The 18,422-nt window shown below is 41.7% G+C and overlaps 1 protein-coding gene across 1 annotated transcript in view; it reads left to right on the top strand.

The window, feature by feature from the left end:
- The window catches only part of DIAPH1 (diaphanous related formin 1), a 61,626-nt gene that overhangs the window by 35,689 nt on the left and 7,515 nt on the right, over positions 1 to 18,422 (top strand). Inside the window, exons 17-25 of the mRNA XM_015572627.1 lie at positions 6,333 to 6,431; positions 12,235 to 12,329; positions 12,879 to 12,980; positions 13,206 to 13,445; positions 13,580 to 13,709; positions 14,376 to 14,500; positions 15,116 to 15,280; positions 15,412 to 15,547; positions 17,430 to 17,516. Coding sequence (XP_015428113.1) covers positions 6,333 to 6,431; positions 12,235 to 12,329; positions 12,879 to 12,980; positions 13,206 to 13,445; positions 13,580 to 13,709; positions 14,376 to 14,500; positions 15,116 to 15,280; positions 15,412 to 15,547; positions 17,430 to 17,516 — 1,179 coding nt within the window. The remainder of the gene's footprint in view (positions 1 to 6,332; positions 6,432 to 12,234; positions 12,330 to 12,878; positions 12,981 to 13,205; positions 13,446 to 13,579; positions 13,710 to 14,375; positions 14,501 to 15,115; positions 15,281 to 15,411; positions 15,548 to 17,429; positions 17,517 to 18,422) is intronic.

Genomic DNA, 18,422 nt, shown 5'->3' with positions numbered 1-18,422 from the left:
GATAGCCTCTCCTGCCTCCTCAGCAGCACTAAGGATGTCCGACTGCAGTTTAGGCCTGCTCCCCGCTGGCAAGTGGACAACACCCGCAGGCTGTGGGCTGCCAGAGGGATGTCTGATTGCCAGCTTAGGCCCAATCCCCTGGGGAGCAGGCCTATGCCAGCAGGTGGTCATCCCCTGAGGGGTCCCAGACTGTGAGAGGGCACAGGCCGGGCTGAGGAACCCCACCCCCCCAGTGCACAAATTTTTGTGCACCGGGCCTCTAGTTTAATATATGCATTTTGATGAGTTTGGACAAATGCATACATTTGTGATATCACCACAATGAAGGTAATAAACATATCCATTACCTCCAAAAGATTTCTTATATCCCCTTGTTTCTGTTTTTTTTTTTTTTTTTGTGGTAAGAACACTTAATCTGAGACCTACCCTCTTAACAAATTTTTACATGCATACTACCATATTGTTAACTGCTTCTGTCTAATTCTTCTCTTTCTGGGCCTCCAATTAATTTATGTTGGTCCTTTTCACATGTCCCTTACACTCTTTTTTGTTGCTTTTCATCTTTTATCCCTGTACTTTAGTTTGTGTCTTTTTTTTTTAACCTGTCTTCCAATTCACTAACGTCTACTGTGTCTCCTGTTAAACCCAGTTATCAAGCTCTTAATTTCAGTTATAATAGTCTTTAATTCTAGAATGTCCATTGATTTATTTTTTAAATAAATTTCATTTCTCTGGTGAACTTCTCCATCTTCATCTATTTTTATTTTTCCCACCATATACTTAAACATATTAACTATATTTACTTTAAAATCCTTGTTAGCTAGCTTCAATGTCTGGATCATTCCTGTGTCTGTTCCTATTTGGTTTTTCCTCTTTAAACAGATGAGAGTGAGAGCTGATCACCTTAATCCAGTCAAGTGAGTGAGCTGTGCCAATGTTTGTGGTTTTGGAATGCTTGATCTATCTCTGGTTCCTTATGTTCTAGAATATAGGCTTTCTAGGGCTTCCAACTGCAAGCCTATTGTGTTCACTTTTACTCTGAGGATGTAGCCTTTGGGTTCTTAGCTAACGAAGAGAGAGTCTGATGTGAGAGTCTCCACATTAGGCAGAAACTGGACCTTGACCCCTGTCCATCCTTAGCGCACGAAGCCATCAAACTGGCATTGGGACAGTGCTCTAGTGTTTTGCTTACCTCTTTGGCAATAATTCATCATTATTTTGTCAGCTCTTCCATGTTTTTAGAGTGATTTTTTAAAAACATTACACCAGCATTTTAAGATGTGTTTCACAGATTTGACTCCATTACTAGAAATGGAAATTCTTATTTCTTTTCCTATTTTCTATGATGATTTTCACAACATTGAACAATTAAAATGTCATGTAATCAAACCAGTCTGTCTTTTACTTTGTACCATCTTGATTTTGTGTTTATTCTTAGGGAATTTTTCATTTTTTCAGAATTGTACTTCTATTTTTAACATTTAGATTTTTAATATATCTGGAATTTATTTTTATGAATAGCATAAAGTTAATATCTAATTATTTTTCTTCAAAATGGAGAGTCAGTTTTTCCAACACTATTGGTTAGACCCGGAGTCAGCAAACTATGGCCACCCCATTTTTGTTAATAAAGTTTTATTGGAACACAGCCATGCCCATTTGGTTACATATTGTCTATGACTTCTTTCATACTACACCAGCAGAGTTGAGTAGTTGCAACTTAAACAGTATAGCCCACAAAACCTAAAATACTTACTTTCTGATCTTTACCAACCCTGGATTGGACCATCCTTTTTTCATTGATCTAAATTTCTACTTTAGCATGTACTAAATGTTTTGTATTTATTTATGGAATCTCTCTACTTTTTTATTCATTATTAAGAACTTCGCATGTTCTATTAATCTCACTCATAATTATTGAAGATCTATTTACTGTATTTTATTGACTCAAAGATACAATATGCTTAGTCAGGTTTATTAAAGTATAATTTGCATATAGTAAAATTTACCCTTTTTATGTGTGCAGTTACATGATTTTTGACATGTATGCAGCCATATAACTATCACAGCATGATAGAGAACATGTTCATTACTCCAAAAAGTTCTCTCCTGCCCGTTTGTTCATTCTCTCTCCTGACCACCAGATCTGGCAACCACTAATCTGTTTTCTGTTCCTAGAGTTTTGTCTTTTCCAGAATGTCATATAAATGGAGTCATACACTAAGTAGCCTTTTAAGGGTGTATTCTTTCACCTATCTTAATGTATTTGAGATTTGTCCATGATGTGGTATTCATGTTCATTCCTTTTTATTGTTGAGTATTGTATCTATTTACTAGTTGATGGACGTTTGGGTTGGATCTAGTTTTTGGCAATTATGAATAAAGCCAATAGAAACATTTGCATATAAGATTTTGTATGGACATATTTGTTTTCAGTTTTCTTGGGCAAATATGTAGGAATGGGATTGTTGGGTCATATGCTACAATAAATGTATGTTTGACTGTATAAGAAACTGGCAAACTGTTTTCCAAAGTAGCTGTACTATTTTTTTGTTTTTGTTTTTATGTCCTGTTTTGTGTGGGTTTTTGTTTGTTTGTTTTTTCATTTCTATTAGCAATGTGTGAGATTTGCAGGTATTTTGCATCCAGCACTTAGTACCATCAGTTTTTGCTTTTTAATTTTAGTGATTCTAATGGGTTAAGGTTTAGTTTTAATTCCCGATACATAGTACTAAAGACCTAGTGATGTTGAGCATCCTTCCATGTGCTTACTTACCGTCTATGTCTTCTTTGGTGAAGTGTTTGCCTCAATCTTTTGCCTGTTTTTAAAAATTGGTTTTGTTTTCTTATGGTTGAGTTATGAAAATATTTTATATGTTTTGGGTACTAGTCTTTTACCGAACATGTTTTGCAAGCATTTTTTCCCAGTCTATGGTTATTTGTTCATTTCTTAATAGTGTCTTTCAAAGAAAAGTTTTTAACTGTGACGAAATCCAGTTTGTCGAATTTTTTAATTTTTTTTATTATTTTCTATTGCTATGTAACAAATTATCACAAAGAGTGGCTTAAGACAACATAAATTTATTATCTCACAGTTTCCATGGGTCTGGAATCCAAGTTAGATGAATCCTTTGCTGAAGGTCACACCAAATTGAAATCAAGGTTCTGGCTTGGGCCACATTGCTTTTTGGAGCTCAGTGTCCTCTTCCAAGCTCATGTGTTTGGTTAAATCCAGTTCCTTATGATTTTAGGACATAGATTCCTATTTTCTTGTTGGTCATCAGGTAGGGGCTGTTCTCAGCTCTTAGAGGCTTCCCACTATGCCCTGCCATATGGCCTTCTCCACAATATGTCAGTTTGCTTCTCCAAGAACAGCAGGAGAGTGTCTGCTGGAGCTTTGACTCTCTCTGACTTCTCTTATCTCTGATCTCTAAAACCTGGTTTAAAAGGGCTAACCAGGGTAGGTCAGGCCCACTCACACTCAAGGAGGAGGGCTATATGCACTAAGGTATGTGCACTAGGAGGAGGGATACTTGGGAGCCAACTTAGGATTTTCCTACCACATGGTTTGCACTTTTTTGTTTCTAAGAAATCTTTGCCTACCCCAGTGCTGCAAAAATTTTTCCAAATTCTTTTAATAGTTTTACTTTTTCCATTTTGATTTCTGACCCAGTGTGTGTGTGTGTGCATTTGTTTGAGATATAATTCACATATTACAAAATTCACCCTTAAAAGTGTATGATTCCAGCCCTAGCCCGTTGCATAGTGGTTAGAGCATTGGCCCACAGACTGAAAGGTCATGAGTTTGATTCCAGTCAAGGGCACATACCTTAGTTGCAGGCTCAATCCTCAGCCCCAGTCAGGGGGGGTGGGGTGTGCGGAAGGCAGCCAATCAATGTCTCTCTCTCACATCGATGTTTTTCTCTCTCTGTCTCTCCCACTCCCTTCTACTCTCTCTAAAATTCAATGGGAAATAATATCCTCTGGTGAGTCTTAACAAAAAACAAATAAAAAACTGTACAACTCCATAGTTTTTATACAGTACAAAGTGGTGCAACCACTGCCACTCTACAATTCTAGAACATTCTCATCAAACATGAAAGAAACCCTGAATCCATTAAGCAGTAACTCCCATTTTCACTTTTCCTATTTGGCAACCACTAATCTACTTTCTGTCTCTATGGATTTACTGATCCTGGACATTTTCTATCAAAGTAATCATACATTGTGTGCTCTTTTGTATCTGGCTTCTTCACTAATCATATTTACATTGTTCATCCATGTTGTCACATGTATCAGCACTCCATTTTTCTTTTTATGGCTGAATAATATCCCTTTGTATAGATATACCACATTTTATTTTTTTGTTCATCAGTTTATGGACACTGGGTTGTTATCACTTCTTGGCCATTATGAATAATGCTGCTATGAACATTTCCTTTTTATTTATTTTTAAAATTTAAATGGTATTTTTCAATTACAGTTTACATTCAGGATCATATTGTATTAGTTTCAGTTGTATTGCATAGTGGGTAGATAATCATATTTGACTAAGTATACCCCCGGATATTTCCAATACCCACCTGGCATCATACATACTTATTACATTATTATTGGCTATATTTCCTTTCTGTTTTATTTTATTTATTTTTAACTGAACTGTTTGAGATAAGTACTGACATCATGGCCCTTTATCCTTAAACTAGAGGCCCAATGCACGAAGATTCGTGCAAGAATGGGCCTTCCTTCCCCTGGCTGCTGGCACCGCCTTCGCTCTGGCCGGAGCCACCTTTCTGCCTTTGTTCCAGCCCGGAGCCACCTTTCCGCCTTCCCACACTGTCCAGAGGCCCAGAGCAGCTGGGGCGGTGCAGAATGCCTGCATCCCGCCCTGCCCCTGGCCACTCCGCACCTGCATATGCAAATTAACCCACCAGCTTTGTTGGGTTAATTTGCATACTCACTTCTGATTGGCTAGTGGGCAGCACAAAGGTATGGTCAATTTGCATCTTTCTCTTTTATTAGTGTAGATTCTTCAGTATGCCTTTCCCAAATACAAGGACATTCTTTTCCATAACCACAGTTCAGTTATCACATTTAGAAAATTTATTGTTGATATATTACTATCATCTAATATAAATCCATATTCAAATTTCACTGATTTAATTAGTGATTTTTAATATCTTAAACAATTACCAATTCTTTTTTTGAGTTGAAATTCACATAACATAAAATTAACCGTTTAAAGTTAATAATTCAATGGCATTCATAAAATGAAGTGGGAAGTGTTCCCTCCTGTTTTCTGGGAGAGATTATGTAAAATTGGCATTAATTTTCTTTAAATGTTTGGTAGAATTCTCTAGTGGAATCTTCTTGGCCAGGAGATTTCTTTCTCAGGAACCTTTTTAAACTATGAATTCAGTTTTTTAAGTGGTTTCAAGTAGTATTTGAGTTATCTACTTCATCTTGGTTGACTTTTGGTAGTTTTTGTTTTTTGAGGAATTGGTTCACTTCTTGTAAGTTGTCTAATTTACGAGTACAAAGTTGTATGTAGTATCCCCTTATTCTTCTTCTCATGGCTTCAGGACCTGAAGTGATATTCCATTTCATTCCTGTTTTCTCTCTTTTTATCTTGGTTAGCCTTAAAGGGCCTAGATGTTTATCTATCTTATTGATTTTTATGGCACAGATATGGTCTTTCTTGGATATGGATGTTCAGTGAGCACTTGAAAAAATGTTTATTCTGTTTTTGGGTGAAATGTTTTCTCTCTTTCTCTCTTATATACATACACAGGGGTTTATAGTTGTAGGTTTACAGTTCATATGGAAAAAATACAATAATTAATAAATAATAATACAAGAATAAACTCTGAGGTTTGTGTACACAGGTTGGCAAACTATAGCCCTCAAGGTGACAACCTGTTTTTGTGAATAAAGTTTTATTGGAACACAACCATATTGTGTATGTATTGTCTATTAGTGCTTTCATGCTATAGTGGCAGACTTGAGACAGACCATATGGTCTGCAAAACCTAAAATATTTACCAAATTGGTCCTTTACAGAAAGTTTGCTGCTCCCTACAAGTAGATAAGATGTGGGTAGGAAAGCATTGATAACTATTAAAAATGAAAATGAGGTTATTTTTTATAGTTGGAAGAGGAAGTCAGTGATCAAGGGTGGTTGGTTAAAGAGGAGGTTTGCCTTGAAAGAATGTAATAGGAGACCATTGTTAATAGGGAGGATGAGAAGGGCCTTTCCAGGATGGAACACTAGTTCATTAAGGCACAGATGTGGTTTGTCCTTAATGTTGCTTTTCTAATCTTTCCCTTTCTAGCCAAGAAAGATCAGGAAGGTGGAGAAGAAAAGAAATCTGTGCAAAAGAAAAAAGTAAAAGAGTTAAAGGTGTTGGATTCAAAAACGGCCCAGAATCTCTGTAAGTAACTCTATGATCTGAACTACCTGAAATGTGAAGGATTTCTTCTACGAGCTTAATTCTGGTGGATGTAAGGTCCCTTGATATGAAACTTCCATTTGTTGAGTTCCTGCTGTATGCCAGGCATTGCATAGTGAATTTTCAATCTTGTTTAATCCCTTCAATAGCTCTGCAAAATTGTTAATATATAGTTTTAGGGCAAGGAAATAGAAGCTAAGATTTTTAGGAATTTGCCTAGTCACGTGGCTAGGAAGATTTGAACCTTGGATTTTTTTTATTTCAAAGCCCTTACTGTTTCCACTGTATCCACAGACAATCTACCACAAATGTTCCAGGTACTGTGTACATTTCCTTCTTTCTTACTTTCTTTCTTTTTTTTTTTTTTTAAATATATTTTATTGATTTTTTACAGAGAGGAAGGGAGAGAGAGAGAGAGAGAGAGAAAGAGAGTCAGAAATATTGATGAGAGAGAAACATCGATCAGCCGCCTCCCGCACATCCCCCACCAGGGATGTGCCCACAACCCAAGTGTTGCGGCCCCTGACCGGAATCGAACCTGGGACCCCTGACCTGAATCGAACCTGGGACCCTTCAGTCCACAGGCCGACGCTCTATCCACTGAGCCAAACCGGTTTCAGCCTTTCTTACTTTCTTTTAAGTATTTCCTCTGAAATGCAGGTGTTGGCTTGACTTCAGTTAAATCTAAAATAACTTTGTGGTTTAGGATAAATAATGTAAATCCTGGACTTCTCAGAGTCAGATCAATAACTCCAAAGAGTTCTGTTCTGAATTTGCTCCTTACACCCGTAACTGTGATTGGCAGAATTTCAGGCCAGACTCCTCTGCAAAATTGATACAGGTAGTACTTATTTGATGATCAGAATATATGTTCATTTTTTTTTCAACTGTTGATCTCCCAAAGAACATAGATTTAAATATTTGCTCAACAAAAAGTCTGCCATGTTGCAGGATCTATTAGGCACATACGAGGTTCCGGAGATGAAAGGGTATATAGTCCGTAAAACCTACTTAAAATCATGCGATATAGCTATTGTCCCCATTTTTCCAAATGAAAAACTAAAGTTAAGCTATTGTGACTTGGCAGAGGTCACACAAATAATGAATACACATACCTGTAAGTGAAGTCAGTGATACAATGAGAGCAGTAAGCCTTTACATTATTCTTGGCTATATAATCTTACATCATTGTGAACAAATTGTACTAAATAGTCTGTGGGTAAGTCCTTTTATGGAGACTAAAGTAATGTGACATAATTCCTCCTCCCAAGGTTTATCTCTGGGAACAAAATATGAGTAATTGTTATTTTAGGAAATGATACAAGACGGTGGGGTAGTGTATTATTTCCAATTGAGTGACATCGATATGGAAAATAGAATTCAGGAAGAGGATTGAGATTAGAGTAGGATGGTCTAGGAGATGTAATTTAGTGATTCAAGAATTATTAAGTGTCTCTTATGTGCTGGGGATACAAAACTGAGTGAGACATAGTTCCTATTCATGAACCACACTTTGGGTGGAGATAGAAAAGTAAATAATGCTAATAGCACAGCGTGGTAAGTGCTGTGATGGAGGGGTACTAGGGTGCTTGTGAGAGCACTAGGAAAAGGGTCATCTAAATCTAGTGGGGGGAGTATGCTAGAGGTCATTCTAAAGGGTGTGCTGCTTAATCTGAGTTGAAAGAACTGTTACCAATGAAATAAGTGAGGATGAGGGCTGGCTTGTTCGGGCAGAGCAGTCAGTATGTATGAAGCAGAGGCATGAGATAACATTGTGCAACTGAGGAACTACAAAAAGAGTCTGGTAGGCTTAGCCCTGGCTGGTTGCTCAGTGGTTAGAGCATCAGCCCTCGCACCAAAGGGTCTCAGGTTTGATTCCTGGTCAAGGGCATGTACCTGGTTTCAGGTTGACCCCTGGCCTGATAGGGGCTCATGCCGGCAGCAACCAATTGATGTGTCTCTCTCACGTCAGTTTTCCTCTTTCTTTCTCCCCACCTCCCTCCCTCCTTCTCACTCTCCCTAAAAATCAGTGGAAAATATATCCTCCAGTGAGGACTAACGACAAAATTCTGGTAGGCTTAGGCTAAGAAGTATATATTTCATCCTGAAAGTTATGGAAGTTACTGAAGGGATTTTAATCAGGAAAGTGAGTGATACAACCCTATGTAATTTTTGGAAAGGCTACTCTGGCAGTGATTTTGAGGCTGCAGTGCTAGGGTAGGGGAAGTTTGTAACCAGAGAGGTGAGTTATTTTTTTGCTTTAAACTAAGAGGTGCCCGGCTGGTGTTGCTCAGTGGTTGAGCATGGACCCATGAACCAGGAGATCACCGTTCGATTCCTGCCTGGGCTGTAGGCTCAGTCCCCAGTAGGGGATACAGGAGGCAGCTGATCAAATGATTCTCTCATCATTGATGTTTCTGTCTCTCCCTCTCCCTTCCTCTCTCTGAAGTCAATTTTAAAAAATTCTATCTTATATAATAAAAGCCTAATATGCTAAGTGTCCAGTCGGCTGTTCAACCAATCAAAGCATAATATGCTAATGATATGCTAAGGCCACTCAACTGCTTGCTATGACGTGCACTGACACTAGAGGGCACACACTCCTCCCACATCCTGATCGTGCACTGGTGGGGTCCCTTGGCCTGGCCTGCGCCCTCTCACAATCCAGGACCCTTCAGAGGATGTCAGAGAGCCGGTTTCGGCCCGATCCTGCAGGCCAGGCCGAGGGACCCCACTGGTGTACGAATTCGTACTCTGGGCCTCTAGTAAATAAATAAATAAACTAGGTCAAAGGTGATCAGGGCCTGGAAGATAAGAAGATAGAATTAATGGAACTCAGTGATTGACTGAGGGGATAAAGGAGATGTTTTCTTAGATTTACATCACTCTACAGAGGATGGTATATACCAGTGGTTGGCAAACTCATTAGTCAACAGAGCCAAATGTCAACAATACAACGATTGAAATTTCTTTTGAGAGCCAAATTTTTTAAACTTAAACTATATAGGTAGGTACATTGTTATTAACTTAATTAGGGTACTCCTAAGGCTTAGGAAGAGCCACACTCAAGGGGCCAAAGAGCCGTATGTGCCTCTCAAGCCGCAGTTTGCTGACCACGGGTATATACCATTTACTGAAATGCAAAATCCTGCAGGAGTAGTTTTGTCTTGGGAGAAGTGGTAGGTGATAGGCATGATGAGAGGTGGCATGGTAGTGGGTAGAAATGATTAACTTAATTTTAGAATAAAATTTAAGGTGCCTGTGAGACGCCTCCAAAAAGATGGGTGTATTAGGAATTTGGGTATAGAAATCAGGAAGTTCTGACTGGAGATAGGAATTTAGGAGATAGAATGAGTTACAATTGAAACCATATGGTTTGAAGGCTATTAATATTTAAGGGGCACAGAGTAAGAACAATGGGCTAGGTACAGAAGGTCACCAGGGTGGAAAGCCTCAGATGCCTAGCCAAGGACAATTGTAGAGTGGGACCTGGCCCCCAGGGTGACCTTTCTTGTCCTAGCATATCACTGGTCATGTGGTTTGGACTCCCTGACCATAAAGATAACTTCTAGGCCTCAGTTGTATTTCAGCTCCAGGCCCAGAAAAGCAGCAAAACCAGACAAGGAACACCAAGGTTGACCTCAAGAGCAGCTACATTGAATAATGATCCCCTACCCGGCGATAACCAATCAATCAGTGGAGACTCTGACCCTGAAAGGACACACCTGGAAAGCTGCTGAATATTATATTGAGACCTTCCCCTGGGACTTCCCCTAAAATCTCCACCCTTAGAACCCTTAGGACAGAGGACCCAGGAAGCTCTCCCTCCTGGGAACACACCCATACCATCCTCTCCTTGTCTTCCTCCCTCTCCCCCCAGGCATGTCACCTTTACCTTTCTAAGCTTCAAGAGTCCTTCCTTTGCCTCTATAACTTGTTTCCTAAGCCCATTTCTTCTATGAATTACTTCTTCTACCTCTGTGATTTTATAAATGAATGTTATAGTTTGAAAAAAATATATTTAAGGGGCAAATAATAAAAGGTAGAAGCCTCAAAGAAAAATGGCTAGCAAGGAGCAGCAAGAAAAATTGTATGAAATAGTCCTGAGTGGGAGTAGTCCACGTGTCCGATGAAGTCAAGAGTCAAGTAAAATCAGGACTGGACAAGTATCTTTTGCATCTGGCATCTGGCCTTAGGAAAGTCAGTAGCCAAGGCAAGAATAATTTCAGTATAGAATAAGAGTTAAGATTAGAGGCTCTAGAATCCAAGTGTATTTAAATTCTGGCTCTAACCATTACTAGCACAGTGAGACTTTGGATGAGTAGCTTAACTTCTTGAAGTATTAGTTTCCTTTTTGGTCAAATGGGGCTAAGAATACAAACTTATATGGATATTAGGAATGGGGTTAAATGAGATCATGTATGTAGATTGTGTTTAAGGTACTGTTTCTCACATGGAGCAGACATTCAGTAAGTGATTGTCATCTTTTCATGGACTTTTTTAGAATGTTATAAAGTGAAGGAAAGAAAGAAGTTGATAATTAAGGATATTGGGTCAGGGAGGATTTTGATTTTGTTTGTTTTTTAAAGATAGGAGAAATGAGTATGTATGTAAGCTGAAGTAAAGATCCTTAGGATCTCCTGTTCTAGTGAAACATGCCAGAACGATGAGTACATGGGAGTAGTTGCTGATAAGCTTACAGAAGTGTTGGCACAGTTTTCTTCTAGATGATTCCAAGTCCTTACCCAAGCCTTGCCTTGTCTGCCTCCATCTGAGGGCCCCTAATGCTCAGTTTGCAAGTGGCATAAGAGAAAGCTGAGCAAGTAATCTCACCAGTGGCTTCAATTTTTCACTTAAGAGAAGCAAGGTCTTCTTACAACTAATGTGGAAGGGGTGGGACAGTTGGGAGGATGGGGACTTTTGGTGGAGCTGCAAAGACAGCCGGGAGAACATAGACTAGGAACACTAGAAGGATTACTAGGCAGTACTGTGGCTTCAGCTATCCTTGGCGCCATCACAAACTCCTAGATTCTGACCTGCAGTGTTTACTAGCATGCATGTTCATCAGCCCAGTATAAGAATAGAGAAATCAGATGGCAAAATTAACCAGGGACTGGAAGGAGAAGGAAACAAGTGGACAGACATAGGGGTATTAGAAATGAGAATAATAGTAGGGAGTGAAGTGGTAGACTATAAGTGGAATTGATACATTCTGAGAAAATGGAATGACCAGCCCTCTTCAGAGACAGAATGGGAGAGAGAGGGAGGGAAGGAGAAAGACAGAGGGGGGGAATCTTCCATTTAGAGATGAGTGAGCAAGAGAGCTAGAAGGATAGGAAGTGTTTGTTAGGAAATGGGATATGGCAGTTAAATTAAGAATCAGAACATTTCTAGGCAACGGTCGCTTTGAGGATGGAGTCATGAGAGAGTGGAACTAAAATAGAGTGGAACAAACGTCTTTGATGTATATAGAGAAGATCAAAGGCTTCCTGGGAGCAAAGGCATAGAGTCACAATGTTTGTAGAATGCAGTGCTTGGGACAATGTGGTTGGTATGTGACATCAGTGCAGGGATTAATGAGAGAAAGTTGGGAGGTGGGAACCTTACACACTGGATGGACTCAGGAACTTGGATTCTGACTATGTAAGCAGGGGAGCTGGTGGAGGTTTCTGATAGTGACTTCAAAAGATCACTCACTGGTAGGAAAATTGTCCAGCAAAGGCTTGTGGATGGGCTGGAAGGAGGAAGAGATGAGAACATGTCTTTGTACCTCATTTTCTGGCAGCTATCTTTCTGGGTTCCTTCCGCATGCCCTATCAAGAGATTAAGAATGTCATCCTGGAGGTGAATGAAGCTGTTCTGACTGAGTCTATGATCCAGGTAAGGAGCAAGGTGGTTGTTCTGGAGCTGGCTCTTTGCATCACTCTGCACTAGCCTCGTTTCCTCTCTGCTTAGAGCAGCGGTTCTCAACCTGTGGGTCGCAACCCCTTTGGGGGTCAAACAGCCCTTTCACAGGGGTCGCCTAAGACCATCAGAAAACACATATATAATTACATATTGTTTTTGTGATTAATCACTATGCTTTAATTATGTTCAATTTGTAACAATGAAATTGGGGGTCACCACAACATGAGGAACTGTATTAAAGGGTCGTGCATTAGGAAGGTTGAGAACCACTGGCTTAGAAGCTAAGGATCCTCCTCTGGCATTGTTGACTTAAAGAATGCTTTGCGTAAGTTTCCATCTCTGGTGGTCAGGTTGTTTCTGGTCTACTTTTCAGAAGTCCTGCCATCTCACTAGCTGCCTCCCCCGCACCCCACAGGCCCATGTTTCCTTCTTAGTGATCCTTGGACAGAGTGAGGGCCTGACAGGAGGCTCATGTTGTCATCTCATCTCCCTCACACTGAGACAGTCCCTTCTCCCTTTCAGAACCTTATTAAGCAGATGCCAGAGCCAGAGCAGTTGAAAATGCTTTCCGAACTGAAGGACGAATATGATGATCTGGCAGAGTCGGAGCAGTTTGGCGTGGTGGTGAGTGAGGCCTGTGGCGACAGGCTCTTCTTCTCTGACCCCCTTACTCCCTCCTCCTGAGAGCAGCTGGGGCACTTGCTCCTTGCCTCTTGTCTGTTTTGAATCTATCTTTCTCTCTCCTCCCTGCTCTGGAACTCTTATCCTCCCATAGGTGACTCAAGCCTGTAGTGTTTTCTTATTTTTCTGTCTTTGCTGGCTCTGACGGAGCTTCTGTCTTCCCCCCAGATGGGCACTGTGCCCCGCCTGCGTCCTCGCCTCAATGCCATCCTCTTCAAGCTATTGTTCAGTGAGCAAGTGGAGAACATCAAGCCAGAGATTGTTTCCGTGACTGCCGCATGCGAGGAGTTGCGGAAGAGTGAGAGCTTCTCTAACCTCCTGGAGATTACCCTGCTTGTCGGCAACTTTATGAATGCTGGTTCCAGGAATGCTGGGGCTTTCGGCTTCAACATCAGCTTCCTCTGTAAGGTGAGCCAGAGGGTTAGGCAGATGACAGAAGGGAAGGCTGCTAGCCTCTATGAGCCCAATGTGACAATTACTGTTGGCCTGAGGTGATCTCGGACTAACAATGTCATGACTAACGATTTCTTCTCTTTCCCAAGCTTCGAGACACCAAGTCCACAGATCAGAAGATGACATTGTTGCATTTCTTGGCTGAGTTATGTGAGAATGACTATCCTGATGTCCTCAAGTTTCCAGATGAGCTTGCCCACGTGGAGAAAGCCAGCCGAGGTGAGCAGGTTGCATGAAGCTAGAAGGCCCTTCCACGCCCCACAAATCTCTGCATGGGGAGGGAAATAAGAGTCTATATTTTAGATTATTTTCAGTGCAAGCTGTTTTAGGTGGGAATGAGAGAGTGTAAGCATGATGTGTAAGCCAAAGAGAGGAGTATCAGGCAGAAGAGATTGTCCTTGTGTACAGAAGTGGGAAGCACTCAGCCTTCCTAGGGAAACACCAACCACAACTGGAAGAAAGGCAGGTGTTTTTAGTCTAGAACAACGGTTATTCTCATTCAGAAAACAGACTGGATTAGATTAACAAAAACTAGGCCTCACCATCCTGAAATTATTTAAACAAAAAGCAGCATTCAGTAGAAGTGGGAACAGATTTCTCTTTTTGTATATGTCTCCTTCCTGCAAACCCTGTTCTCTAAAATACATGAAAGGAGGACTCCAGGGGATGTCAGATTTTTGTGAATCAAATGAAGCTTAGACTCAGTCATCAAGTAACTTATAGTTTCACTGGAAAGAAGTGAAGAACAACTAGACAGTACATAAGAGAACTAAAGTAATTAAATATCAGCTCTCTGTATGGACTGGAACTGTGCCCCGAAGGGCAGGAGCTCAAGGTCTTAAGACATGAGTTAGTAAGCTCTTCCTGTTTTTGTGTTTCCTTTAGTTTCTGCTGAAAACTTGCAAAAGAATCTAGATCAGATGAAGAAACAAATTTCTGATGTGGAACGTGATGTTCAAAATTTCCCAGCTGCCACAGATGAGAAAGACAAGTTTGTTGAAAAAATGACTATATCCTTTCTTGAAAGGAGGGAGTTGCCCCCTAGGAAGGAATAGAACTTGGGGGGAGAGGGGGAGCAACAGGCTAGATCTGATGATATACAATTTTTCCCTCTTAAAAACTTTATTTTCATTAAAAACATAGGTTTTGAAAGCATTCCATTGTTATGGCAGGGAGAGCAACCCATGCAGATAAGCTAAAAGCCTCCCTTGATCCCTTGCCCTCTGCCCATCTCCACCACACACACACACACACACAGGTGTTCCCTACCCACTCCCCAGAAGTATCCTACTGTCACTGGACTTCTTTTTGATTTGCACCTCATGAATTTATTTGATGCAAAAATTGCATTGTGTGCATTGTATTGATTTTTGCCCACAATCTGCCTTAGCCCTGTTTCCACAGCACTGTATGCAGAACAGCCTCTTTTTAACTGCTGTCTCCTATTCTATAGGTGGTTTAACATACCCCCTTTGTGGTTATATAGATTGCTTCTGGCTTTTGCCTCGAGATAAATAGTGCTGTATTGAACATCCTCGGGTATGCCAACGTGCATCTTTGAATCTTCCTCTGGGCAGAGAACTGGGTGCGCTTCTTGGCATTGGTCCTTGACTCCATGGCTGCACAGCTTTGTGAAGGATGCGCAGGAACAGTATAACAAGCTGCGGATGATGCATTCTAACATGGAGAGCCTCTATAAGGAGCTGGGCGACTACTTCCTCTTTGACCCCAAGAAGGTGTCTGTGGAAGAATTCTTCATGGATCTCCACAACTTTAAGAATATGTTTGTGGTGAGCAAGGAATGCCTGCTGACTGAATCTTGGGAACATTTTTCACTTTCACTGGGTTTTTGATGGTTGCTGGTGGGTGTGCGTGTGGGTAAGTGCGTGCATGCCTGTATGTTCATTTGTTTCCTCCACAGCAAGCCGTCAAAGAGAACCAGAAGCGACGGGAGACAGAGGAAAAGATGCGGCGAGCAAAACTAGCCAAGGAGAAGGCAGAGAAGGAGCGGCTGGAGAAGCAGCAGAAGAGAGAGCAACTCATAGACATGAATGCAGGTAAGAAGCGGAGGAGAAGGCCTGATGGGCTGAGACAGGAACATTTGGAAGGCGTCTCTGTCTAGAATCTGGAGGCCGGAGAGAACAGCTCATGTCTGAGCTCAGCTCCTGGCAAGTGATAGTTGGCAGCCTTCTCCCTCCAAGACCCTGATGCTGGACTTTCACCCCGACTCAGTGGCATGCACAGGCCAATTCTCCAGGCTCAGATCCTCTTTTCTCCTCTGCTGGTTCCTGCATTATGTCTCATCTCCCCAGTGATTTTAGGATTGCTGTAATTCTCTGCCTGTCCAAAGTGCCTCTGGCCTACTTTCATACCCTCTGCTAAGTCTTTTGTTCTTTTCCCCACAATGTTTTCCTGGCTCTGCTTCTGTCTTTTAATGGTGGCTTTCCCTCCCTTTCTGCCTATTTCACTAACTACTGTGTCCCAAGTACTTCAGCACAATCATATATACCTTTCAGATTATAAATGGATTGAACTTCTGGAAAGGGGGCAGGGGACCTGGCCACCCTCTTCTTTCTCCAACAGAATCTCTGTTTTACTACCAGAAGCGTGGCTTTGTTGAAACATATGGCCTCAATTACTGGCCCTCTGTTTCCTGTCTCCGCTTCTTTCCTGCTGCTGATTCCCTGCCCCCCTCTGGCTGCTCCAGCGGAAATTGTGCACAGCACTGAGCTGATGCCACCCTTCTTGAACCTGAGAGGCTGTGAGCCATCTGAGTGAAGGAGTTCCAGGGTTGCCGGGTTTGGCAAGAATGAGAGTGTTTGCTGAGCACAAAAGGCAGGGGCTGCTCTAATACCTCTTGCTCCAGGGGCTTTCTTTGGTATTTCCTGTTGTGGTAATATCAGGGACCTGAAGCAGCAGGAACATTTCATCTTTTCTTCATACTTTTCTGGGAAGCAATTCTCTGCTCTTATCCCAGTTGTGTGTAAGCCACAAACTATTCTAGAAATGCTATTTAAGCCCACAACAAATATTCACCTTCCCCCATTCTCCTCAGGCACCTAGGGTTTGTCCCCAGGTACTGTCTAGGACATAATAGGGAAATGTAGAGCTCAGCTGACGAGGTATGAGGGCTGTACCCAGTCATCAGGTTACACCCGACCTTGTCCAGGCCCTGGGATGCCCAGGGCAAGCAAATGAGGTTGGAATGTAGGTCAGCTGCATTGGTGATGTTCAGCCAGCAGGTGGCGCTTGGAGCAGTGAGCCTAGCCGTGTAGCTGGCAGCCTGGGGCTCCTTGGGATTTCACAGTTTCAGATTTCACCATCCTGAGCTGTTACCATGGAAACAGAGCCAGGCTGGAAAGAGGATTCTACATTAACTCTTTGTATTCCAGTCAGGATGTTTCTCTTAGATGCCTAGCTGGCTCTGGGTCTATGCAGCCACTGGGGGCAGTACTTCAGTGAAATGTACTCTTGATCAGTTCTCTCTCATCTTTTCTCCGCCCTGCTCTGAAACTGGAACCAGGTGCTGCATGAAAGGTTTATGTAAATTGGAGTGAAACACTTTGGAATAAAGAGAGAATTATATAGTTCCTTGCTAATTTCATAATCCCAGTCTCGGTCCGTATCCTGGTCTTGGAGTTGGGCAGTTCTGCAATTCCCTGTGCTTGTCCTGATTGGGATGGGAAGGGAAGAGTACTGCAGGAAAATATCCCAAGGTTTGCAGTGGTTAGTAGACAATGAAACCTTTTGTTTGAACCATTTCAGGCAGACACACGTAAGCATGGGCTGAGGCTTGAGGTTGAGCCCTCTGTCTGTGCTGAGCCCCCAGCCATTGTGGTCGAGGGGAAGCCAAGCAGACACCATGCATTTTGTGTGGGGCTCAGCACATGCGTGTTGCTTGGGCTAAAGAGATTACATCTCTATCTTTGTTCATAACAGAAGGTGATGAAACAGGTGTGATGGATAGTCTCCTGGAAGCCCTGCAGTCAGGTGCAGCATTCCGACGGAAGAGAGGACCCCGGCAGGGTAAGTAAGCAAATGGAGCCTTCCCCCTGGTGAAGGGGTGAGCCTCTCTACTCCTGGTTCTGCTTGTCCTGGGCTAAAGAGGGGTAAACACTCTCTGAGGGTTTAGAAACTTCCTCATGATAGTCCCTGCATCTGGAAGTGGATTGTGTAGTCCTCTTCCTCCCATGTTAGAAAGTACTGACTTGGAGAACTAGGGCTTGAGGTACTGACCGTGGATCACTTACATTTGATTATTCTTGCAATAATCAAATAAGGTGGGCGTTTGAGTGTATGAACAAAATTGATCCAAATACAAAACTATGTTAGATGTAGGAAACACAAAGAAAAAATAAGCGAGGAGTCCTTAACTCTCAACTTCACAAGCAGAAGAGATAGAGACTAATAAAAAGTATAAAATCCTATAGAGAAGGACATCGTTTTCCCCAGATATAAGGAGCATCTCAAGGGCAGGAGTATGCTGTGTCTGAGAACTACCTTCTCCTTGGGTGCAGTTGACCCCCATTGCACTTGCCCTTCCCCATTGACTCCCCTGCAATCTCTTCTCCCCACCTTTAGAAGATTTAAGTGGATTACGCTGAGCCAGAAGAATTCTAAGAAGAATTATGGGGGTAGGAGGACAAATGACCTAGGCATTTGTATGAGGAAGGATCAGCGGATAAGTTCCTTTGAAGGACGTATACAGTAGCCTGCAGACTAGTCCAAAAGATATAGCCAAGGCTACCCCTCATGTGGTATTGACCTGCACCATTGTGTCAGTGAAGTACCTTCAGGACTAGGAATGATGGCTTCTTTTCTAGTTGAAGGGTGGAAATTACAGAAAAGGTGCCATTAAGGATTTCTACTTCTAAGGGAGTTGGAGCTATGTTCTTATTCCTTGGCTGGTACATTTGTAGGCCTGTTTGATAT

This window comes from Myotis davidii, unplaced genomic scaffold, assembly GCF_000327345.1.
Source record: "Myotis davidii unplaced genomic scaffold, ASM32734v1 scaffold89, whole genome shotgun sequence".
NCBI lineage: Eukaryota > Metazoa > Chordata > Mammalia > Chiroptera > Vespertilionidae > Myotis > Myotis davidii.
The sequence above is the reverse complement of the archived record's forward strand: the minus strand, read 5'-3'. Positions and strand labels throughout refer to the sequence as shown.